This window comes from Coffea arabica, chromosome 3c, assembly GCF_036785885.1.
Source record: "Coffea arabica cultivar ET-39 chromosome 3c, Coffea Arabica ET-39 HiFi, whole genome shotgun sequence".
NCBI lineage: Eukaryota > Viridiplantae > Streptophyta > Magnoliopsida > Gentianales > Rubiaceae > Coffea > Coffea arabica.
This window is the reverse complement of record NC_092314.1, coordinates 38571534-38596212: the sequence shown is the minus strand read 5'-3', so window position 1 is coordinate 38596212 and position 24679 is coordinate 38571534. Positions and strand designations below refer to the sequence as shown.

At 34.0% G+C, this 24679-nt stretch overlaps 1 protein-coding gene across 2 annotated transcripts; it reads right to left on the bottom strand.

The window, feature by feature from the left end:
* Positions 1–1467: 1467 nt before the first annotated feature.
* Positions 1468–23625, bottom strand: LOC113735022 (disease resistance protein UNI-like). Of its 2 annotated transcripts, none has more exons than XM_027261902.2 (6): positions 23499–23625; positions 20126–20259; positions 8745–11170; positions 4003–4078; positions 3646–3863; positions 1468–1982 (listed from the first exon to the last, which is right to left on the bottom strand). In XM_027261902.2, exons 3-6 carry the CDS (start codon positions 11160–11162, stop codon positions 1779–1781), a joined length of 2916 nt encoding a protein of 971 aa, XP_027117703.1. In that variant the 5' UTR covers positions 11163–11170; positions 20126–20259; positions 23499–23625; the 3' UTR covers positions 1468–1778. The 2 variants fall into 2 exon arrangements, with proteins under 2 accessions (XP_027117703.1, XP_071938776.1); XM_072082675.1 differs by having other exon boundaries at positions 8745–11163.
* Between the last annotated feature and the right edge of the window lie 1054 nt (positions 23626–24679).

Sequence of the window (24679 nt, the reverse complement as noted above, 5' to 3'; positions counted from 1 at the left end):
AAAAAAACAGAAGACATAAATCAATTTTTAAATAAAACAATTCAAAATTCTAAGCAAAAAGGATAGAGACTTGGAAGCTTAATGGGAGGTTTAGGATGAAAATTGCTTATATACACACACATACATATAGGGGTGCTATCAAGCCAAGCTGTTCGCAAATAGCTTATGAGCGGCTTGGTCAAAATCTTGACTCGAATTGGTTTGACCGAGTTAACCGAATTCGAGCTTGAGCTCGAGATGCTTGTTACATGTAATGATGGGCTCAAGCTCGAGCTACTCGTTACATGTAACAAGTCGAGTTCGTGTATCAGAAGTAAATACTCGAGTACATGACGAGTTTACTAGAGTATTTATATTATTTATATATTATATATTTTAATTATGAAAATGACTATTATGGGTTCATATTTTAATAAATTTACATGATGTAATATTCAGTAAAGAAAAGTAATGGATGACAAAATGGTAATCTAATAAATCTAAAATGTAAAAAATTAATAATAAGAAAAGAAAGCTCGAACTCGAGCTTGATAAGACTTACATTACTCGAGTTCAAACGAGTCGAGTTCGAACTCAAATTTATATACTCGTTCGAACTCGAGCAACACTGATAGAAATCGAGTTCGTGCTTAAACATCGTGCTACTCGAAGTCGACTCGACTCGATAGCACGTCTACAGACACACACACATATATACATATACATATACATGCACATATATATATACACACACATATATATATATATATATATATATATATATATATATATATGTATGTATATGTATATGTGTATGTATTATGTATTATCAACTTCTTTTAAACAAATCTCTGATGTCAATCTAAAATAATTTATTTCAATTTCGACTCCAAATCTTTTATCTCAATATAAGGTCAAAGAGCAACCATTTCAAGAAGTATTTGATGCAACATTCATAAATTTGTTACTGATAGTCTGTTGTTACTAAAACAAGAGTTTGTTATTATGTTATTTAGATTATCTTTCTTTAAAAAGACCCAAATATGTTAATTTTTGAAAAAGTAAAATTAATTAGATAAATTATATAAATTCAAGCGAAAGTAATAATTGTAGTTAGGAAAAGTGTATAACTATAAAGAAGTGTAATAACCGTTAGTATGTTCGTTTATATAATAGGTTTTAGGCAATGTTTTTAAATTCGGATCGAACTGGCCGATCCGACCAATTGAACCAAAAGCCAGCCAAGCATTCGACCCGAATTTCTTTGAAAAACTGCCAGTCTAAAAATCGATCAAATTCAATCAAAACTTGAGTTTGACCAAGAACTGCTAGAATCGGAAAGATCCCGATGCCGATGGTACCTCATCCTTGCTTCTTCATAGTTCATATTGGCTGCTTCTTCCTGTTTTTTCTTTTTTTTTTTTCCATCTTTTGATTTTTGACCAGCTCCAAGCGAAATGAAGTAACAACCCAGATTAAGAGAGAAAATTCATTCCCTAAATTTTCTAACTTGATTTCCTGCAACTTAGTTCTTGAAATATTTGATATCAAATCGGAGGAAAAACAGCAAAGAAGGGAAGAGGAGAGAAGGAAAAAAGGAAAATAACAAAGATAAAAAGAGTTTTTGGGAGCACTCTTCTTGACTTCTAAAATACCACTGCGTACTAACCTAACAAAAATTATCCTTAGGATTGACACCCAAAAATTAAAAAACATAACAGATGAAACTGGCATTGCCGTCGTCTAATGGGGGATACTTTCATGATTCATGACTTCGAAGTTCTTCTAATCCTTGGAAGTTAGCATATGACACAAGCATTTGGATTCTCCTCCGCACTCCCGGCGTAGTATGCCGGCACTGGTGCGGTGTAGTATACCGGCACGGGTGGCGGGTACTGATAGGGCATCGGCGCCGGGTAATCTCTCACGGCATCATCTTTTGATTCGTTCTTCTTGTTATCTCCACCACTACCACCTCTTCCTGGCTTCTTTTTGTTCCCCCCCTTTTTGGAGACAAGAAAAGATTTATAGTGAATGGGAGGAAGAAGAAGGAACCAGGATAAAGTGAAAAGCAAAGGAACTAGAGCGGCGGCTAAGTGCTAACATTTTGACCCCATATTATTTTAAGAAGTACAAAATCCACCCATTATATTTTTTTAAACTACAAATTTACCTATAACTTTTAAGTGCATTTCTTTTAGACTAAATCTAAACTCATCAAACATGCATATAAAGTTGTAAATCACCTATTTAAAGGGAATTTTTATATATTATTTTAATTATTTATAATTAATATATATTGATGACATCATCCGATTCGAATCCATTAATCTTTGACCCCTAAGTTCAGTTGAGTCAATACCCAGTCTGAGTAGGGATGGCAATAGAGCGGGGTTAGGGCGGGGGACCCCTACCCCATCCCCCGCCCCACTGCCTACAAATTTCCCCTGCCCCCGCCCCATTCCCCATCCCCCACCCCATCCCCGCCCCACCCAGCTTCCCCGCGGGTGCCCTTGCGGAGCTAATAAAAATTTGTTATATAATTTTATTATAGTTAAATTTTAGCAAATAATCAAGTACTAAAATATCGACACATCATCAAATTATTATTCATTATAATTTTTCAATTGATACTTATAAAAACAATCAAACAAAAATTATTTGAATACAATCCAACATGATAAAATAAATATAACTAAAGTAGTCAAGTTTTCACTTTTAACACAAATACAATCACTAATTCATTATTGTGCTTGTGTTTTTTTTAAGAAAAAAATGTTATTGTATTAAGTGTAATTAGGGATTTAGTATAAATGTATTAGTAAATTTAATATAACCAATTACTAATTTGTATTAGTACATATATATAATTATTAGTATAATTAATAATATCAATTATATTATATATACTAATAAACATTATACAATACATATAACTAATAATATCATTATCATAAATTTGTAACTAATTAAATTATATATTATATATATAATTATATACATATATATATTTTTATTTTTATTTTTTTAAAGCGAGTGGCGGGGCGGGGACACTCCCCCGTCCCCCGCCCCGTTTCTAAGTGGGGGGAAAAAAATTCCCCCCACCCCATTAGCATCCCTAAGTCCGAGTCCAAAAACATAGGTTTTAGGTATACTAATGAGTGCTATTAGGCACCCATTTAAAAAACCCCATTATGTTGTAGCGTGTTAATTTATTTCCGTTATATTTGTCTAGTGATTTAGGTGAACTGTAATATTCATTTGTTTCGTACTATAACGTCTTTCTCTCTTAAAAATGGTTGGTGAATGTGGTAATTGTATGAAAGTCAAGGATAAGAAAATAGACATGACTTTGCTATAAGTGCCTACTTGATTTGTTAAATTTCGAAGAATAAATTTGGGTCGATAGTAAAAGATTAAGGATTAAATTGAAGAAATAGAAAATTCCATAAAACAATATAAAAGTAATGTTAGGGTGCAAAATTATGTTCCTACTTCCTACAGCCTAAAGTGAATCTCTGATACGTACCCCAAAAAATAGGGAATCCATTAGTTTGAATATCATGAACTTTAGAAAAGATGCAGACATTTGAATAGTTTATATGAAGGAGAAAAAAATCACGTGAAGTCCATCTTGAGGTAAACAAAAGGGCAAATAATACTAACCTCCCATCTTGTGTTATCTTCCCCACCTTTAAAGTTATCAATTTGCATATTCTTGAACTGGTTGTTCAAGTTGAATGCACCACTCCCGCCTTTCTGTGCTCCCCACAATTCTGCGTGCCTTCCAGCCGTGGCAAGCTTCTTTATCAGTGTAGCTGGATCAACATTTCCTGTCACAGTAACTTTTTGTTGGTCTACATCTATTTTAACAGCATAAACTCCTGCAAAATCATATTTACCAAAAAATCAGCAGTGAGTCCAAAGGGGTCATACGCACTTGAACAGAGTTGCCCAAGATTTACCTATTCTGAGCAACTACTAAAAGATTCTATTGCTAATTACTAACTAAGAGTGACTTACCATCAATTTTCAGTAATGTCTTTCTGATCTTTTTCTTGCAACCTTCACAATGGATGTTCACTCTGAGAACACAACTCTGCACGAAATTTGTGGAAAGCAAATTGAAGATGAGAAAGAAGTGCAAAATCTTTCTACATTCCGAGAGAAAATATCCTTATCAGGTCTCAAACTAGACATTTATTGGCTCTCTTTTTCTAAAAATCATCACTTTGAGGGAAAAAATAGTCTTGATTAGCTTCTACAACTCCAGAATCCTTCCAAGTTGAAATCTTTGCAATAAATTTCTCATTTTTCCCGACAAACACTCAAAAAAGTAAAAGAAACAACAAATATTGCTCCAGATAACTTCATGTAACAAGAATAGCCAATTACCATATCTTAAAATGGAAGAATAGTACAACAAACTTAATCATGCACAATAAAGCAAAAACAAGAACCTGAATCTAATATAAGAGAGAGCCCGTGGGAAGAAGTAACACAATACCTGAGTCTTCAAGAAGTCCGGTTTACTCATTCTGCCATTTTGTTACAGAATGAGATGCAAGGTGCCCTTAAATATAGTCTAATTGCTGACAGGAAAAATGAGAACTTCCAACCAAAAACCAAGTCCTTTTGGACAAAAGAAGCTAAATGAGATGAACCCCTCTTGAAGAAACTTAGCAGAGAACAAGAAAATGCAACGCTCAAATTCAGGAAAGGAAAAGAGATAAAGAAGGGCCGGTTGGGAGCATATAATTTTTGCAAGAATAAATCTATTTAAGCTCTTTTTCGTATTTCTGGCTTTACTACCTAGTTATATGGGGTTTCGTGCTGTTTTATAATATGGAATTAGCATAGGAAAGCAAAGTGAAGCGAGTGTAGTCACAGTGCAAACCAGTGCAAACCATAAGCTGTCTCAAACGATAAAGGAACACAATATGGTGGATTCAATATCAATAGCAGCTCCAGAAGATAGCTTTCTTATGGTACAACCAGTACTAGCACTGCTTGTGGGAACCCAAGACCAGATTTGACCATGTGACAGCTTGAAATTATCATTTGCCAGTAGATTTTAAAGTTATTGTTTACCAGGAAAGTTCTGCCATCTATAATATGGTCGGAGGAAAAGTTAAAAAGGACCACATTAAGCAATTTCTTACTTAGGTTTGTTTTAATTTGTTGGAGGGTTTGACGTTGATGCTATAGTAAAATGTTCTTTCACAAAAGCCAAAAAAAAAAAAAGATGCTATAGTTAAAATGTTAATGTCACAAAAATTTTTGAGTAAATTATAAATTTGCGTATTGCGAGATTGCACCTAGACTTGAAGGGTTTAATTTTGTCATTTCTACAGATTTTTTTTTAATCCTCTCATCTTTTTCAATACTGTTCCTATTCTTAATCATGAGGTTCAAATTTGAACTTTGAACCTCCGACTATTATTTGATAAACAAAATTTGCTTACCATCAGTGACGTCCCTTCATGTATTCTCTATCCATCATCATCAACATCAAGTGCACGTAAACAAATTTACTCTAGACTTTAATTTTTTCTTTATTACTTTTCTTTTTTATTCCTTAGTCTCTCTATATTATTTTTTTTTACTTTTTGACCTTAGGTCATCTTTCCTACTTTTTGGTTTCCCAGAACATCCGTGCCTCTTATGCTCTTGTAATGCATTAGAGAATCTGACTGAAATCAGATGATTGTTGTTTCGAAAAAGCATGGCCAAACATGAGACAGAGTAGACCAAAATAGTTCGCAAGGCCAAAATACAATTCAAAAGACAAATGAAATAATACAAAGGTTTCCTATTGCTAATTAGAGTAATTGTTTTCTTCAGATCGTAGTAAACCTAAAACTATTTTTCTACAACAAATAATATTAGAAGGAGGTGGCCTTGGGTAAGTTTAACATAGTGCTTGTTCATCTATAAATCTACATGTACATGCCTAAGCTTAGAATTATGACAAAATGCAATGGGTAATCCAATAAATTTTTAAAGATAAAATTCTAGCATCTGTTGTTTTGCTATCACTGCAACGAGTATTTTGGAAAACATATGGAGATATTGTGAGACGTTGTTAACTGCAAACTAGGGGAGGTTTGTAATTTTGTTTAACTGCAAACTAGGATGGAGGTCTTTTGTTAGTCTTAAATCTTGAAGCGCGATCTTCATTTAAAAAAAAAAAAAAAAATCAGAGGGGAGGTTGTATTTTTCCCCGTACAAAATTTATTGAGGTAGCGTTAACATGGGAGGGCATCACCCTTTTCCAATATACAATATGAAAATTGAAGAAACAATTTATAGTAATCTTAGTTTTGGGCAATATGAAATAATTTATTTTAATTACCTTTACTTTATAGGAATTTAACATTACTAAGATGGACTTAAATATTACCCTCTTTGATAACTCAATTCAACACTTAAATTAATAGTTTCATATCTTAGCATGGTCAATACATTTGTTAACCAAATATACAATATCTGAATTAATTGAATGATACTAAATTTATTAAGCAAAACTTGCTCCAAACAATAGGTCATAAGCTATTCATTTATCATTTAATGTGATACATATTCAAATGTATTAAATTTAGTAATTAATAATTTAGTAGTTTAATATATTTAGATTTCAGATATCAAATTTTAGATTTTAGTTTTCAAAGTTCAGTTTTATCAAATGCATCCTAAGTAAAAAGTCAAACTTGAACAGAATGAAGCTTTTAAAGAATATATGGGGAAGGGTAATAAATAAACAAATTTTCAAATATTAAACAAATTAAATAAGGATAATTTTTGAAAGCTCCCTTGAGGTTTCTAACTGTTTCACTTGCACCCTTAAACTTTGAAAAATATCACTTGTCTCCCTTAATTTAAGTTTTTTGTATAATTTGAAACCCATTTTAATATATAATATAAAAAAATCATTTTGGGAGTGTAAATATAATCCTATTACAAATTTATTTTTTTGTTGTCTTATTTTTTATTACAAAAGCATGTATATTTTAATAATGAATAAAAACAGAAATAAAAAGCATGAAGGTTTATTCCGATTGAACAAAATATAGTGCGTTTTAAATATCAACAGTTAATATTTGAAATTTTTGAAGTTTTTACAAGTTACAAATATAATATTTTCTGTACTAAAAAGCATTTTTAGTTAGTTTAAGAAGTTTTATAAATTGTATATATATATTTTTTGAATTTTCTAATTTTTTTGTCCATATTGATAGCTTGAAAACTAAAATAAAAAACATGCTAAAAATAATATATAAGAGTATTGTAAATCATTCGTAATTTTAGGTAATTAACATTTTTTGTCTAAACCAATGATACAAAACTATTAAAGAGTTTTTCAATAAAGAATTACATCAATCAATTGACAAAAATTAAGAGATAAATTTGGTGTGTTATGAAAATTCATAAATCACAAGAAAAGGGCAAATTGGGAATGAAATTATACTCTCCCTCCCATAATAATTTGGGTTATTATCACTTTACTCCTTTAAACTATATCACTACTATTAATTTACCTCCTAACGTTATCTTTTAGTCACTTTACCCCCATAAGTAATTCAACTCAACATGTTACGAAATTTTGAACAAAAATACCCTTTTATTTTATAACATTACTATATTATTATTATCACTTTATTTGTTTGAATTATAGTGATATAATCAATTTAGTTCCTAACATTATTTTTTAGGCATTTTACCTCATCATTAATCTAACTAGTGTGGTCAAAAAATTTTAAATATATTTACCCTTTTTTATATATAATTAAAAATAAAAAAGTTGGAATGGTTATTCTTTCTTTTTCTTTTCACTTTAAGAGATCGAAAAAATAAATATAAAAGGATTTTCTCAAATTTTTTTTTCACACTTATTAATACTAGGAAAAGAAAAAGAGATACGAAAGGAGGCAAAAAATTAGATTTTGCAAAAAAAGTCTAACATTATCGTATTACTTTAAGGTTGTCGCGATTAGATTTGAAATTTGGTAGTAAACCAAAAAGTGAAATAATTTTAAAATAATAAAAGTATTTAATTCTTTCTTATTTGTAATTTTTAAAAAAGGAATTGAGCTCTCTCTCTCTCTCTCTCCCCCTCCCCCTCTCCATCTTTCTATTTTTTTCAATATTAATAAGATTACCAAGAAGAAAGAAATTAATATTTTGACTATTTTTCTTGATACTAAAAAGGAGAAGGGTCACTCTAAATTTTTTGTTATGCAAAGAGAAGGGTAATTTCTTCTAAAATTTTTTAACTTATTAAGTTGGTTTAATGGTAGAACAAATTGTCTAAAAACTAACTCTAGAGGGTAAATTGATAATGAGACTATATATTATGGGGGTAAAGTGATAATAATTTTAAGGGTTAAACATATCTTTTCACTTTAATTAACAAACTCCGTTAAATTTAACCGTTAGTTTTGGGAGTAAAGCGATTAAAAGATAACGTTAAGGGAAAAATTGATAGTAGCAGCAAACGTTAAGGGGATAAAATGATAATAACCCTAATAATTTTTTCAATATTATATTTTGAAGTGCGTTTTAATGTTACAAAAGTTTAAAATAGGAGAGAAAAGTGAGATTTTTCAAAGTTTTATGGCATCAAGTGCAACGGTCTAAACCTAAGGGGAGGTTTCTGAAAAATTATACCTTAAAAAAATTAAAAGAAACATTTTCATTGTAGGATAAGTAATTTTGCCCCTTTTCGTGTTGGAAAAGGTGCAACAGATCACAAATGAAAGGGTTACCTTGTTGTCTGATCTCGGAGACTGGTTTCCTGTTGTTGGCTCATGAGCATGACTTGCAGTAACACTTGGATTCGGAAGGTATACTGCCTTTCCCTTTAGTTGAACGAGATTCCCTTGGTCCACTGATTGGGACAGCCTATGAAGAATGAACTTAAACTGGTTATTTTTGTTCTCAAATTCAAGCATCTCTGCCTTTATTCGATCAACAATGCCGTCATTGCTTCCATTTACTAAGACAATAGTCAACTCCTCGAGCTTGTCAAGCTGGTCAGCCGTTCCGGGGGAAAATATGAGCCATGTCCGTTCTATCTCCGGATTGGGATTGCACGCTTCAAGGACAAATGAAAACCTCAAGCACCTAAGGCCAAACAAACTGCTGATCTCTTCGGGCAAACAATGGATTGAGGTACCTCGAATATCAAGAACTTCAAGCTTCTTGAGCTTCACTATTTCAGGTGGGAGCACGGTTAAGTCACAGCAATTGTTGAGGTATAAACTCCGGAGTGACATCAAGTAGGAGATAGAGGGAGGCAACAATTTTATTCCTTTGCTGTGCAGGTCCAAAACTCGAAGGTTCTGCATCCTTCTGAAGAACGGTTCCTCAATGCTTGTCAAGTTTGGGTTAAATTGCAGAAATAGTGTTGACATGCCCTCACATTTCGGGCTCACAGGTAATTCCTCTAATTGGCTTTGTATCAAAGACACCCTTCTGGCCATCTCCCATTCTTCGTCTTTTAGGTGTCCGTCTATCTCTGGACCCGACCTGACAAAGGACGTTGCATTTTTCTCCCCAGGGAAAGGTGTTTCAAGTGCAAGTCTCCTATAGATTATTGGCATCTTGACATGGTGTTCAAAACACTTCTCTAAGAGATTAAGCTCAATCAGCTGTTTGAGTACACACGCTCCTTCTCTTCGTGCGTGAGAGAGTGTAGGAATAGGACACCATAGAAACTCTTCAGCTTTCCAACATTCGACCAAAATATCTATGGGAATTGTGAAGTCTTTTGGAAACAATGCTGCATAAAGTATGCACTTTCGCTCATTCTCTTTCAATTTACTATAAGCTGTATCAAAAGCCAATTTTACTCCTGCCAAGCCTGCCAATTCCAGAAGATTATTATCCCAAATATCTGCTTTCAATCTTCGAATCATATCTTCCCAATATTGTTTTCGTTTATTAATTTTCAGCTGCCCAGCTACAGATGTGATCACCCCTGGAAGCCCACCAAGTTCCTTAACGATCAAGTCAGCATTTTTTTCCCAATGTTGTACTCGATTAAAAATTCTCGGGTGCCCAGCTGCAGATATGGTCACCCCTGGAAGCCCAAGCTCCTTAGGGATCAAGTCAGCTTTTTGTCCACAAAATGTTTCATCATAAATGATCTTATCAAACAATTTCCTTGAATCTTGGGGTGGTAACCTCTCTAATTTGATTGCTTTGTCGAATGGAAAATTCCTCAGGAGATATGGATCTTTAGCTTCAATGATGACTTTCCCGTGCACATGTTCTTCAGAGATTCCAATGTCCTCAAGCTCAATTGAGGAAGAGAACCCGTCAAAAAGCAGCAAATATGATTTCTCATGAAGTGCTCTAGATATTACTACTTTTTTCCCACTTCCACTACTCTGCCCATTTAAGCCCAGACGCTGAAGAATTTTGTCTTGTATGTCAGTGATGATGTCCTCCGGCTCCAGCAGATGAGTCGGAAAAGTCACCCAAATGACGTAGTCCAATTCCAGGCCGGGAGGGCATTGAACCAACCGGTTATTCAAGTTTCTCAAAATATTTGTTTTTCCAACTTGTGGTTCTCCGTGGATGATAATCCTCTTGCAGCCCCGGTCACATAAACAGTCCTCCAGGATCTCAAGGACCGCTTCATGTGAAGGCACATGAGTTAGTTCTTGAGCACTTTGTGTTACAACAATTCCTGGATTTATGGTACTGGTTACATGCTCAAGTGTAATCTTATTTTCCAGATTGGTGACTTCAGTCGCAAACTTGAGAACATCTTTATCCAGCCTTGCAAGCTTGTAGAATGTTGGGTTACGAAATTTGTTCTTCCAACCTTTGGAAGCGGCTGACAATTCATGGACTGGGGTTTGGTTTCCACCTGATTCAATTCCAACTAGCTTTTTGTACCGGTTGACAATATTCTCTTGGTAATATTTCAATATCCACTCTATTTCACTATGACAAGCTGCATGATTATCGTTTCTCTGCCTGGTCGCTGATTGATGATTTATATCGTCACTGATGACCTTCCAATGTGCACGGAGACTATCCACTTGATCTTTTAGTGTTTTAAAATTGTGGGGTAAATCTATTACATGCCTTCTCCTGTGATTTTTGTGCGGAAAGACGTCTGCAGAAGTCCCGTGTGCGGCTGAAACGGATGGCCCAGGCTTTGGAACTGACATCCTGCAAACTGCAAATTCATCTTGAGCAATCCTATGCCAAAATTCCGTGACTGACTACACATTTTCATCATATAAATCTATTCAATGATTCCAAACACCGCCAAGCACGGGTATGTTGCTCTTATATATGCAGAACATATTTTGGTGTTGCAGATTGTTTGTATTTTTGTTTCGCTAGGTAATTACTCAAGTTCTTATTCCTAATTAAAGTTACATTTCTTATCTAATTAATTTTATTGAACAATACAGAATTGAAGTATTAACAAATCTATTGTTGGGTGGAAATTTGAAAATTTACCTATACACTAAATAATCCGGGGGGAGGGAATTCAGGAGACAATCAGAGTCTTACTCTTTTAAATAAGTTATGTTTCACAGAATATAAGAGGATAGGATTTTTTTTTATCCTTTAAATAAATTTAGAATAGGATGTTTTTCGTCAATGAGTCTTTAAAATCTAGCAACTCAAATATGAATTTCAGACAAGTTAGAATGTATTGAATCACTGAACTTTATAATCAAGTGATAATTTAATCCAAATTTTTTTTTTCAATTAGTTTACTTGACCTTAGCTAGAATATCTACTTCCACATATACGGAATTTCACACATACATATAAGATTGCACATTGATTTTGCCAACAAATATATTTTTACAAGCACAAACACTGACACTTACTTTTGCCCGGCATTCATAAACTTACTTTTGGCCTGGCATTCATGTCACTTTTCCCCTTTTCTTGTTTAGAAGATATAATTTGTAGTCATTCTTTTGTCTCAAGCTCCTGAATTAGTGACTTGCACATTGCCTTCTTGAATCCACTTTAGTTACACTTAGCCCCTAACCAATGTAATAGGCATTTTAACTGGGTAAAAGTTTCTTTGAATGCATTTAAAGAACAAAAATGACGCTGACACTTCCTGGACATTAGATTTGTGAAATACAAATAAAACTAATCTCTTATGTCATTTCTAATGTCGTCATATACTCCTCTAAATTTATTTTGTTCGAGTTGATTAGAATATTACAATTATCATTCTATTTTCTTTAATCAGACTATACATCAACAATGTTGGTTTCTAGAACTAAGTACCAATGAAAGGAAAGGAACGTCCTAAAAACCCAATTTAGTTTATAGAGACATTAGATAGGTGATCACGGAATCCCTAATTCGAATGGTAACTCCTCTTCCTTCCTTTTTTCCCTTGGTAGACCTGAAGTTCCCTATGATTAGAAAAAGAAAAAATAAATGGGACACACTCCAGTCCATACTCCATATATATGCACCCATGCACCCTCTCCGCTCCCCACCCATTCCAGCCCTCTATCATGGACTATGGGTGAAATGATGTCATTTTGTGCATTAGGGAGTTCATTCCACCTTGATTGCAGTAATTGGAGAGTTAGTTACAGAATAGCCACTTGTAATAGCTGCATTAGTCCTTAAATACCAATGTTAGTTGAATGAAGAGTCGAGGCAAATTGTAACTGAATTCGTTCATCCTTTTCTCTCTCTCTTCTAAAGTGCAATACTAATTCCTTCTCCAATTGCTCTCTCAACTCTCCCTTTTTTTCTGACTTCTTTCTTTCATCTATCTCATTCTTCTATGTCTCTTCAATTTCAATTTCTTCATAATATCAACACTGATTCATGACAATTTGGTCCCAGAGCTGGTTGATTCTTGGATCTGCAAAAGTGTCGATAAGATTCTACAATGTCAGACGGAACGAGGTTTAAGCATTTGGAGGAACAGATCAAGAAGCAGGATGGGAAATTTCAAGAATCCTTGGAGAATCTGCAACAGCAACGGATGCAATTTCAGCTCCAAATGGAGGCTTAGTTGCTGGTGCAGAACAGGAAGATGGATTCCAAACTTCACTCGATGGTAGGAAAAATGGAAGAACAACAGCATATGTTTGATTCAAAGATAGATTCTCTCATAGTTGGCATGAACACTATAATGAGGATGTTGAACAGGGTGAAAGCTCAAGAAGATCAGATGATAGTACGCAAACACCCCTGTTACCAACTCCTCACTTGCATTCCCAGCTAACGTGAGAGGAGGAGTTAGCAATGGCGGGAAACAAGAAGAAGAAGATTGGGAAATTCAACACTCCCTACCAAACCAGAGCTGAATTGAGTTGTTTCTTCAGGAAATAATTCAAGGGAATGGCTGCGGAAATGCAACAAGTACTTCACATTTTATCAAGTTCCTGAGTTAATAAAGGTGGATGCGATAGAAGTCTTCCTTCAAGATAAAGCATAAATATGGTTCCCTTGGATTTGGGGATAAGGGCATACGTGATGAAGTGGAGGAATTTAATGAATTATCACAGCAAGGAGAAGTTGAGGAATATCACGAGAGATTTGGAGAATTAAAAGCGTTAATGCTGACTAGGGATCCAAGACTCTTTGAGCTGTATTTCATTTCAAGTTTTATAATGGCTTGAAGGAAGCAAAATGATGAAGAAGTAAACCTTGGGGGACAGAAGAAGCAAAAGATTCCAGTCAAGAACCGTGGGCAGTGGCCGGTTGGCTTGATTAGAAATGGGGTGGGTACTGCTGGATCCTCTAACCAGCACAAGGTGCCAGCTATTCCCAAACCCAAGAAAGCCGTCCGCCATCCAAATGATGTGCAGAGGTTGTCTGCTCAGGAGATATAGCATAGAAGGAACACTGGCTCGTGCTTCAAATGTGGAGAAAATATGGATTTGGCCACCAGTGCAGAATGAAGCATCTAAATTTCTTGGTGCCACAGGAGGAAGAGCAAGAATTCTTGCATGAAGCAAGATGAGAAAACCGGAAATCCTGGGGAGGTAACTGACGCTTCCTTACATGCTTTATCAAATTCCCTTAAAAGAAAAATCATTACTATTGAAGGCATGCTCAAAGAAACCAGGATACACATTTGGGTTAATATTGGTAGTACTAACAGTTATGCAAGCTATAAACTCTCAGGCATCGCAATTGGATTATATCTTCATTGATCCCTTTACTGTTACTATGGCTGATGGAAGTAGTATTATGGGCAGCTATTTGTCCACGGGTCAGATGGAAGATTCAAGAATACAATTTCTGTCATGATTTGTAAGTAATGGATTTGGGGGGTTGAGATGTAATTTTGGGTGCTGACTGCAAGTTCTTGCTTACATCATCTTTGACTTCCATCACTTGAATATTCACATGTTAAAAGGAGGAGAGCTGATTACTTTAAATGGATGGGCTGATGATGCTTTTGTAAGGTTGATAAGAGGGAAAGATCTAAAAGAATATAGCAGATTCATGCAAGAATGTTGTGTTATGTCAGAAGAGAAAGGGAAGGATGTCATCAACTAAAATATACCCTCTGTGATTCAATCAATACAATTCAGTATTTGAAGAACCAAGAGGAATACCCACAAAAAAGACTGTTGATCATCAGATAAACTTGGAACCAGGGGCAAAGCCTTTAATAACTGAAACCATTCAGATATCCTCAATCTGAGAAACTCTGTTTCAGGTTACCAAGATGCTGCAAAATAAGATCATTAAACATGGCAATAGGCCCTATGCATCTCCTATTTTGTTGGTTAAGAAGAAGGATCACACTTGGAGGTTCTGCGTAGATTCCAAATTTCTCAACAAACTGACAATCAAGGATAACTATCCTATACTAATATTTATGAGCTGTTGAACGAGTTGTATGGGGCTAAATGGCAGACTAGACTAGACCTCACTTCAGCGTACCATCAGATCAGAGTCAAGCCACAAGATGTGCCCAAAACTACTATTCAAACACATGAGGGCCACTATGAATTTTTAGGAATGCCCTTTGGACTCACTAATACTCCAGCCACATTTCAGTCGCTAGTGAACCAAATATTCAAACCATTTTTAAGGAAGTTTGTACTGGTCTTCCTTGATGATATACTCATCTATGGTCCCACCTTGGAGCTTCATGTGCAGCATCTGAGTATGGTTCTGAAAGTTCTACAAGAAAATCAGTTACATGTCATGAAGTCCAAATGCTTATTTGCTCAGAAGGAAGTGCAATACTTAGGCATTATTATTACAGCGAATGGAGTCAAGATGGATAACAAGAAGATTGACTATATTGTGAGTTGGCCCAGACCAATGAATGTAAAGGGTTTAAGAGGCTTCTTGGGTCTTACAGGTTACTATAGATGATTCATCAAAGATTATGGCCTCATTTGCAAACCCCTCACTGAATTACTTAAAAAGGCTGGATTTCAATGGACAAAGGAAGCTGAATTAGCATTTACAAAGCTCAATAAAGTGGTGATTTTAGCACCTGTTTTAAGGCTTCCAGATTTCTGTAGACCCTTTGTCGTGGAAACAAATACCTTTGGGGTTGGCCTCAGAGCAGTGCTTATACAAGAAGGACAGCCAATTCCCTTCCTAAGCAAAGCACTGAGTGCCAAAAACTTGTGGCTCTCCATATATGAGAAAGAATTGATGCCTTTATTGCTGGCCTTGACCAAGTGGAAGCATTACTTGATGGGATATCATTTCGTGATTAAAACTGAGCATCAATCACTTAAATATATCCTTGAGTAGAAGTTGACCTCTTCCTTGCAACACAAGTGTCTTACCAAATTGCTGGGGTTGGAATGTTGGATTATGAAATCCAATATAAAAAAAGGTTAAAAAATAAAGTAGCAGATGCATTGTCTAGAAGAATGGTTGAATAGCAAGGCAATGAGAATCAGAATGAAAGACTTATGATGATATTCTCTGTTCAGCTAGATTGGATGAAAAAAGTTATGGATAGCTACTTAGAGGATGAACAAGCCAAGGAGCTGATAGCTCAGTTGGTGATTGCCCAGCAACCTTGCCACAGTATTCTTACAAAGATGGCATTTCGGGTTTCATGGCAAAATTTATGCAGGTAATTCTGCTAATCTCAGAACTCATATCATTCAATAGTTACATGGCTCATCAGGAGGAGAACATTCTGTTCAACTAGGGTGTTTACAGAAAGTCAACTCTCTATTTTACTGGCCAGGATTAAAGCAAGAAGTGGTGACTTTTGTTAGACAATATGATGTCTGCCAACGCAACAAAACTGAAAATGTCCCCTATACAGGGTTGCTGCAACCATTGCCTATTCCTACACAGGCATAGTCACATATTACGATGGATTTTATTGAGAAACTGCCCTTGTCTGATGGTTTTAACAAAATCTTAGCAGTCATTGATCGGCTGACTAAATTTGGGCATTTCATCCCAGTGACATATCCTTTTTCTGCTGAACTTGTAGCACAGAAATTCTTGGACCAAATTTACAGACTTCATGGATTACCAGAGTCTATAGTGACATACAGGGATAAGATCTTCACTAGTATATTATGGAAGGAGCTCTTTAGACTACTGGGCACTCAATTGAATTATAGTACAGCTTTCCATCCCCAAAGTTATGGTTCGAGTGAAAGGCTTAATCAGTGTCTTGAAGTATACTTGAGGTGTATGACAGGAGAAAGGCCACATAATTGGAGCAAATGGATTGCATTAACTGAATGGTGGTACAGCACCAACTTTCACAATAGTTTGAAAATGACTCTTTTCCAGGCTTTATATGGATATGAGCCCCCTCCACTTACCATTATGTCCTTTTCATGACTCAGTTATTCCTGCAACCAATAATTGGATGCAGGATAGACTTTCAATCATCCAGACTCTTAAAAATAATTTGACCAAAGCACAAAATAGGATGAAGTTGTTTCAAGTGGGGGATATGGTATACCTGAAGCTCCAGCCTTCCAAGCAGCACTCAATTGCATTCAGAAAATCCTTGAAGCTGGCTGCTAAGTTTTATGGACCTTTCAAGGTGATTGAAAAGACTGGGAAGGTGGCCTATAAGCTGAAGCTTCCACCCGGAGTTAAGGTACATCCAGTATTCCATCTCTCCTTATTAAACAAGAAGGAAGGAAGCGCCATTCAAGCCTACCATACTAGAATTTGATGTTGATGATCATTATTTACTGGAGCCTGAATTGGTGCTTAAAAGAAGGGCTACTTTGAGGAATTCTCAGCCCACAAACCAACTTCTGATTAAATGGAATCAATTGAGCTTTGAGGGAGCTTCGTGGGAGGATTTGTCCTTCATCACCAATCAGTTTCCTGACTTCAAACCTTGAGGACAAGGTTCAGTCTTAAGGGGAGGTAAATTGTCATGGACAATGGGTGAAATGATGTCATTTTGTGCATTAGGGAGTGTGTTCCACTTAATTGCAGTAATTGGAGAGTTAGTTACAGAACAGCCACTGTAATAGCTGCATTAGTCCTTAAATACCAAGGTTATTTGAAGGAAGAGTCGGGGAAAATTGTATCTGAATTTGTTCAAGCAATAATAATTCTTTCTCCAATTGCTCTCTCAACTCTCCTCTTTTTTCTAACTTCTTCCTTTCATCTACCTTATTCTTCTATCTATCTTCAATTTCAATTTCTTCATAATATCAACACTGATACATGACACCCTCAATGACTGATTCGCAGCTCCTTGCTCCCCTATTCGACTTATCTTCAAGCCTGAAATTTTGCTTTGACTATTGGCAAAGAAGAAGAGACCCATCAAAGCCCTGCGGCTTTGGATCCTCTGTCCAGTTTTCTGCATCTAAGGCCGCATTTGGGGTTCCAGTGCTTTTGATAAAAAAGCACTTTTAGGTGCTAAAAGTACTCTAAAAGTGCTTCTAAGTGTTTGGTGAATATCATCCCATAAAATTAGGAGGAGAGCTTTGGTCTTAAAAGCACTCGTAGCAAAACCTGAAATTTGGTGTTTTTAGAATAGCTTTTGTGATTTAAAAATTAAAACATTAAATTTAATCAGTTTATTCTATATTATGAACCAAATAAAAAGATAAACATTTTTAAAAATTTTCAAATTACACATTATCCAATACAATAAGTACTTATTGAATTATGTCTCCAAACAATATATTTAAAAGCACTTAAGCAGTTAATAAGTACTTTTATTAAAAACTCTATTAGAGAAGTGCTTTTCAAAAAGCTACTGCAACTCCAAACAGGCCCTAAGTCCCTGTTTAAGTACGGTTTCATTTCTTATCAAACAACTGATCATGAAGCTCATGGTATACTACAAAACTTTTCTACTTCAGAGTCGGTGATTATATGACACCATAAAGTACACTTTCACCGCTGCTCCATAAGCTGGTTAAGGTAAATCAAGGAGCAAAAGAAGTGAAGAACTATTAGAAGCCATCATCATCAAGTCTTGACATACTTATTCTTCGTCAGGATTATAGATGGCAAATCAATCCATTTAATTAAATTTACCCATACCCGTCCATGAATAGATAAGTATGGGTATCTTAAACTTTTGCATATGGGTATAAATGAGTTACCCAATAAATGGGTATTATTGGGTAACCGATGAAACCCAATTAACCCATTTAGAATTGTCTTTTCCCAAGTCTCTTCTCTTCCCCCACCCATTTTTTTTTTCAGATTTCTCATTTTGTCATGATGTCAACTACTTTAGTTTCATTATTATCATTATTTGTTGGTTTTATCTTATCATTTTATTTTCTCTTAGTTTGTTAACTTGCTCATTTTTTCAACATTACCAATTTATGATGATTTTTAACCTTTTTTCCTATCTTTCCAAAATGAAATTTTAAATTTATATATGAAAAAAATGTTAGGGATTCAAAATTTTTGGATTAATTTTTATGTTAGCTTTTATAGTACTTAGTTAAAATTTTTATATTCTTATTATTCAATTATTAAATGGCATGTAATTTTGCGACATAAAGTACGAATAAGAAAAAAATTGATAATTAGGCTTATTGAACATTATAAATAAATATTTAAAACTAATGATGGGTGCAAAAGGCGATATAAATTGATAACTTAGTTTGCAAAAATGAATTTAAATGAGTTTACAAAAGTTAAAATAAATGGTTATAAATAGGTAATTGGGTTACCCAATTTATTTTTTGACTTATCCATTTGTACCCATCTAATTAAATGGATATAAATGGGTTGACTCACTTATACCTATTACCCATTTTACTCAACCCAAACCCACCCAAATCACCCATTTTGCCACCTCTAATCAGGATTGTCGTAATAGTTGATATCTAAGAATAAAAAAGAAATCAATCCACAACAAAAGAAAAGCAACCTCTATATACCTTCACACAATATATTTTGATCTTTCCTCTCTTTTCCCACCATACAGTCTCCTGCGTCCTAGTTTGACTAGTCCTTCAACACTTTTGCTTTAATGACCAAGCAATTTTCGAGCTACTGGCCATTTGGTCCAGTGGTCATCACCCTTTTTGGTGATGTTGGAAATCAGGGTTCAACCCCCTACCTCCCTCAAATTTGCCACAATATGTAGCTGGTTTTAGTTGACCATCTCCTCTTATCCTTTCCCCCTAGATTAGGCTAGATTATGTTATAGGACATCTACCGTTGCTGACCAAAAAAAAAAAAAGACCAAACAATTTTCGACAAAAAAACAACTGATTTGATGGAGAAACTTTTGTTTACCAATTTCCACCATGAGAAAGTAGTATATGTACATGAACTGGACTGAGTACAGTCAGCGGTTCAACTGCAAATAGGACTGAGTACAGATCTGGCTGCTAGTAATAGGACTCAATCTAAACTGCTCCTTTCAAATTTTAGTATTTTCTTTTTATTTTGTAAGATAAATTTGAACAACTACTGATTAAGTCGATGCTACGATTAGATTTGTGACTACAATTAGAGTCCCGAATCCCTCATAATTGCTTAACCAGCAATCTGAGGTAGACCAAGAAGACAGGCAGTTGACTCCACAGCTAAAGATAATTAAAAGCTCCCAGCAGGAGTTGAAGCTACAATATATGAGATCTTTTAAAGTACTAATTATACTCTATGCTACGGAATCAAAGAATCAAGCGAAAGATAGAAGGAAAAAATGTTAAGCTGAATCTCAAAAAGCTTGCACACACACCTGGACTTGAAGCAAATTGCCGGACTATTGTGGTGAACCAATATCGCGCAGCAGATTGCTCACCGAGGATTCCATTCCAAAATCCTTTGCAGAAAACTGCTAAGCGGCTAAGACATTGAGTCTCGGGGTCAACGCTGTAAGGCCAGAGAAATTAAGGTCCATCATCGGCAATTTTGATTAAAAAAAGATTAGTGCTGAACAGGTTAGATAGGGAATTATTTACTATTTTTTATTTGTTTACGTCATTTAACATATTTTTCAATCATTTTTTATCTCACATATATCACATTAAAAAAAATACTCTGATATTTTTTTCAAAAAATTATCCCAAATAATCTACCTTCCAAACACAATAATGCTTTCATTCTTTTGGTGGGCATATCATCTACTACAAGTGTTTTGGTTTTCCCTCCCTAATTGAGGATCACTTGGATCCAAATCAGTAAGTTGCTACCCCAAAAGGTTTCAATGTAGTTAAAACAATAGATCGTGGGGATTTGTGGCACTTTGCTCTTTCTTTGTAGGGTATTTTGATTATGTTTGGATTACACATTATTTTTATTTTATTTACACACATTAACTTACTTGCATCATCAATATATTTTTCAATTACATTTTTATTTCACATATATCACATCAAAAAGGTGCTACAATGGTTTGTTTGGATTTAGATGATTTTAAATAAAATAATTTACTTCATAATTTTAAATTAACATTTTATCTTCCCAATCACCTTTTTATCTCACATACATTACATCACAAAAAGTGATACAATAATTATCTGAAATAAATCATTCAAATAAACTCCTATCCAAACAAACCCGTTTTTTAAAAAACATATCTCAAATAATTTGCTATCCAAACGCACTCATTAATCTAGTTTTCAAAATAACCTTTTGTCTAGCAAATATGTTTTTTGTTTTGATAGTTTATCAATGGTTGTTGGCCTTATCAAGGCAGCATCTCTTTCTTTGCAGGAACTAAATTATAATTAATTACTTTTGTTCCAATTAATTTTAAGTCAATAATTGAACTAAAGAATTATTTAGTACGTCAAGTCTAATACATGGTGGCCCAACTTTGGCAACTTGAAAACAAAATGAGGGTAATTATAATGTTTTCAAAATAATGTCATATTGTCATTGTCAACCATAAGAAAAGTCAATTTGAAACTTTGCACCGTAGCCTCTAACATTGTTGTGTTATCACTTTACCCCTTCCATTAACACAGACTCATTATTTGAGGATTGAAATTATTTCAAAAAAGGAAAAAAAAAAAGAATATCTACTCCTAGGCTAAATGGGGGTACTTAAACTAAATTACACCCTAAAGCATAGTGTACTTTTCCCTTTAATATATATTTTCAAGTGTGTATCAATTAACCCATTTTAATCATTAGTCAACATATTTATGTTGTCAGAGTTATCAAAATGACAAAGATACCCCTAGCACTACAATGGTTTTCTTTTCTTATATAATTGTGTTGTGAAAACAAAATTAAAAGCCAAACATGTCTGTTTACACCTATACTGGTGTTATTATTTCCTTGCTTTTCTTTTTCCATACATTTTACATGTATCGAGTTTATTTCAAACAAGAGAGGCCCATAGTGATCTATAATTCATCCATTTTTCCCTTTTCTTTTCGCCTTTGTTTCTGTTTATCTTCATCGAAGATTTTTCTTCGTTCTCATTTCTTGATTTGGAATCTGGATACAACCGTCACCTGAATGTAATATGTGAACAAATTCACCAATATAAATTAAAATTCAAGGTTCTTTTTTTTTAGCAACTAAAAACTAAAATTAAAGTATAAATAGCTTAAACGAGCTTGCGTTAATAATGTATCAAAAATAAATTAGTTATTTCACTATGTTACTTCGATCTCAGATTATTGAAGAATGCATGAATTGGGAACAGAATTTGGGGTTGGAATATGCTTGGCTTTTTGACGATATTGACGATTTCAATTTGGAATAGTAATCAATTGGACGTTGACGATTTCAGAATTGAATTTCTTTCAAATTTTCAAAACTCAAAATGTCAAATTTTACCAATCTCACTTTTATTTTTTTTCGCACACGACCCTATCCTTTCATCCTTTCATAGTTTATTTTGGATGCTGAAATCCCTTTTGTTTACTTAGCATAAAGAGTTTTTGTCGATAAAATGGTTCATCAATGGTTGTTCCGGTATTTAAACATTTCATGAAGGCCACATTTCTTTCTCTGCGCGGATTAATAATTCGAGTACTTTTCTTCCGGCTTATTATTTACAAATGATTGAACTATAGAATTATCGAATACGTTAAGTCTATAAATTATAGTCCACCATTGGCAACTTGGAAATAACGCAAGGGTTAACTACTTTTCTCAAAATAATTTTTTGTTTAATTAGCATAAGCATGTTATTGGTTTAATTTGACAATTCACCAATGGTTGTTATAGCCTTCATAAATTTGATTAGAAAGAAACATCTCATTTTTGGCATGGACTAAATTATAGATTATCTCTCTTCCAGTTTATCATTAGTCAATAATTGAACTAAAAAATCATCTAGTACGTTAAGTCTATAGATGATGACCCACGTTTGGCAACCTGGGGAGAAAACAAAATGAGGGTTGATTATGTTTCCAATATAATGTCATTTTCACCGATATAAAACTGTTAATTTCCCAGTTTGCACTATAGTCCCTAACATTATTGTTTTGCCACTTTATCCCCTCCATTTATACACGTTTATTGCTATTACCAAACCAAACGGATTACTTATATTGAACCCCTTAAAAGGTATTGCAAAACTCCCCAAAAGTAAGGACATTTCACTTAATTTCTAGCTTTAAGTTTGTGCACTTTTCATATAGTAATGAATATAATTATGTTGCCGAAGCAATTGAAACGACAAAGATACTCCGTGCACTATGGTGGTTTTTATTTTCTTTTGTACTTGTGCTGTTAAAACAATGCAAAAGAAAAACATGTCCTTATGCATCAATACTTTTTATTGTTTTCTTTTTTCAATACCTTAGTTCATCTAAAAGCATATCATTGTGAAAGGAAAGAATATCACCTCAGACATGTTTAGAGTTTATTTTAAATGAAAAAGACGCCTAGCTATCTATTATTCATCCATCTTTTCCTTTTCTTTTTCCCCCCCTTTTGCCTTTGTTTCTATTTATCTTCATCGTTGATCTTTCTTCTTTCTCCTTTTTTTTCGAATTTCTGACATAGTCATCACTTCAATGCTACACGTTAATAACTTCACAAATACAAACTTAAATTCAAAATTAAATAGCTTAAATGAATTAAAGAATACGCTATGCTACGGAATTAAAGAATTAAGCAAACAGCATTTGGAAAGCTTGCACACGCACCTGAACTTGAAGCAAATTGCCGGACTATTGTGCTGAACCAATATTGCGCAGCAGATTGCCCACGGAGGTACTCGAGGATCCCATTCCAAAATCCTTTGCAGAAAACTGCTAAGAGGCTAAGACTTGGCGAAATAATTGAGTCTTGGAGTCAACGCTGTAAGACGAGAGAGATTAAGGTCCATCATTGGCAACTTTGATTAAAAAAAAAGGATTATTATCACTTTACCCCCTTAATATTTGGTGCGCCTATCAATTTTTCCCATCAACATTATCTTTTAGTTACTTTATCCCAAGACTAATAATCAAATTTAACGGAGTTTGTTAATTAAAGTGAAAAGACATGTTTAATCCTTAAAATTATTATCACTTTACCCCATAAAATATAGTCTCATAATCAATTCACCCCCTAGAGTTATTTTTTAGATAATTTATCCTACCATTAAACCAACTTAGTAAGTTAAAAAACTTAAGAAGAAAATACCCTTCTCTTTGCATAATAAAAATAATACAAAATTTAGAGTGGCTCTTCTCCTTTTTAGTATCAAGAAAAAAAGTCAAAATATTAATTTCTTTCTTCTCGGTAATCTTATTAATATTAAAAAAATAGAAAGATAGAGAGGGAGAGGTGGAGGTGGAGGGTGAGGGGGACAGAGAGCTTAATTCTTTTTTTAAAATTTATAAATAAAAAAGAATTAAATACTTTTATTATTTTACAATTTTTGTTTACCACCAAATTTTAATTTTAATCCCAACAATATTAAAGTAATACGATAATGTTAGACTTTTCTTTATTTTCTTTTTTTTAAAATCTAATTTTTTCTCTCCTTCTTTCCTATTTCTTTTTCTTTTCCTAGTATTAATAAGTATAAAAAATAAATTTGAAAAAACTCTTTTATTTTTATGTTTTTCGATCTCTTAAAGTGAAAAAAAGGAAGAATAACCATTCTAATTTTTTTATTTTTAATTATATATAAAAGCCTACTATCAATTATTTTAATTATATGTCCAAAGTCTATGGTAGAGTGGAGTGGAAATTCCTAGGTAGAATAATGTTGCATATGGGTTTTTGTCCTACTTTTGTTTGCTGGATCATGACGTGCATTTCCACTGTCTCTTATTCCTTTAACTTGAATGGACAAAAGGTGGGCTATATCAAACCTTCCAGAGGAATTCGACAAGGA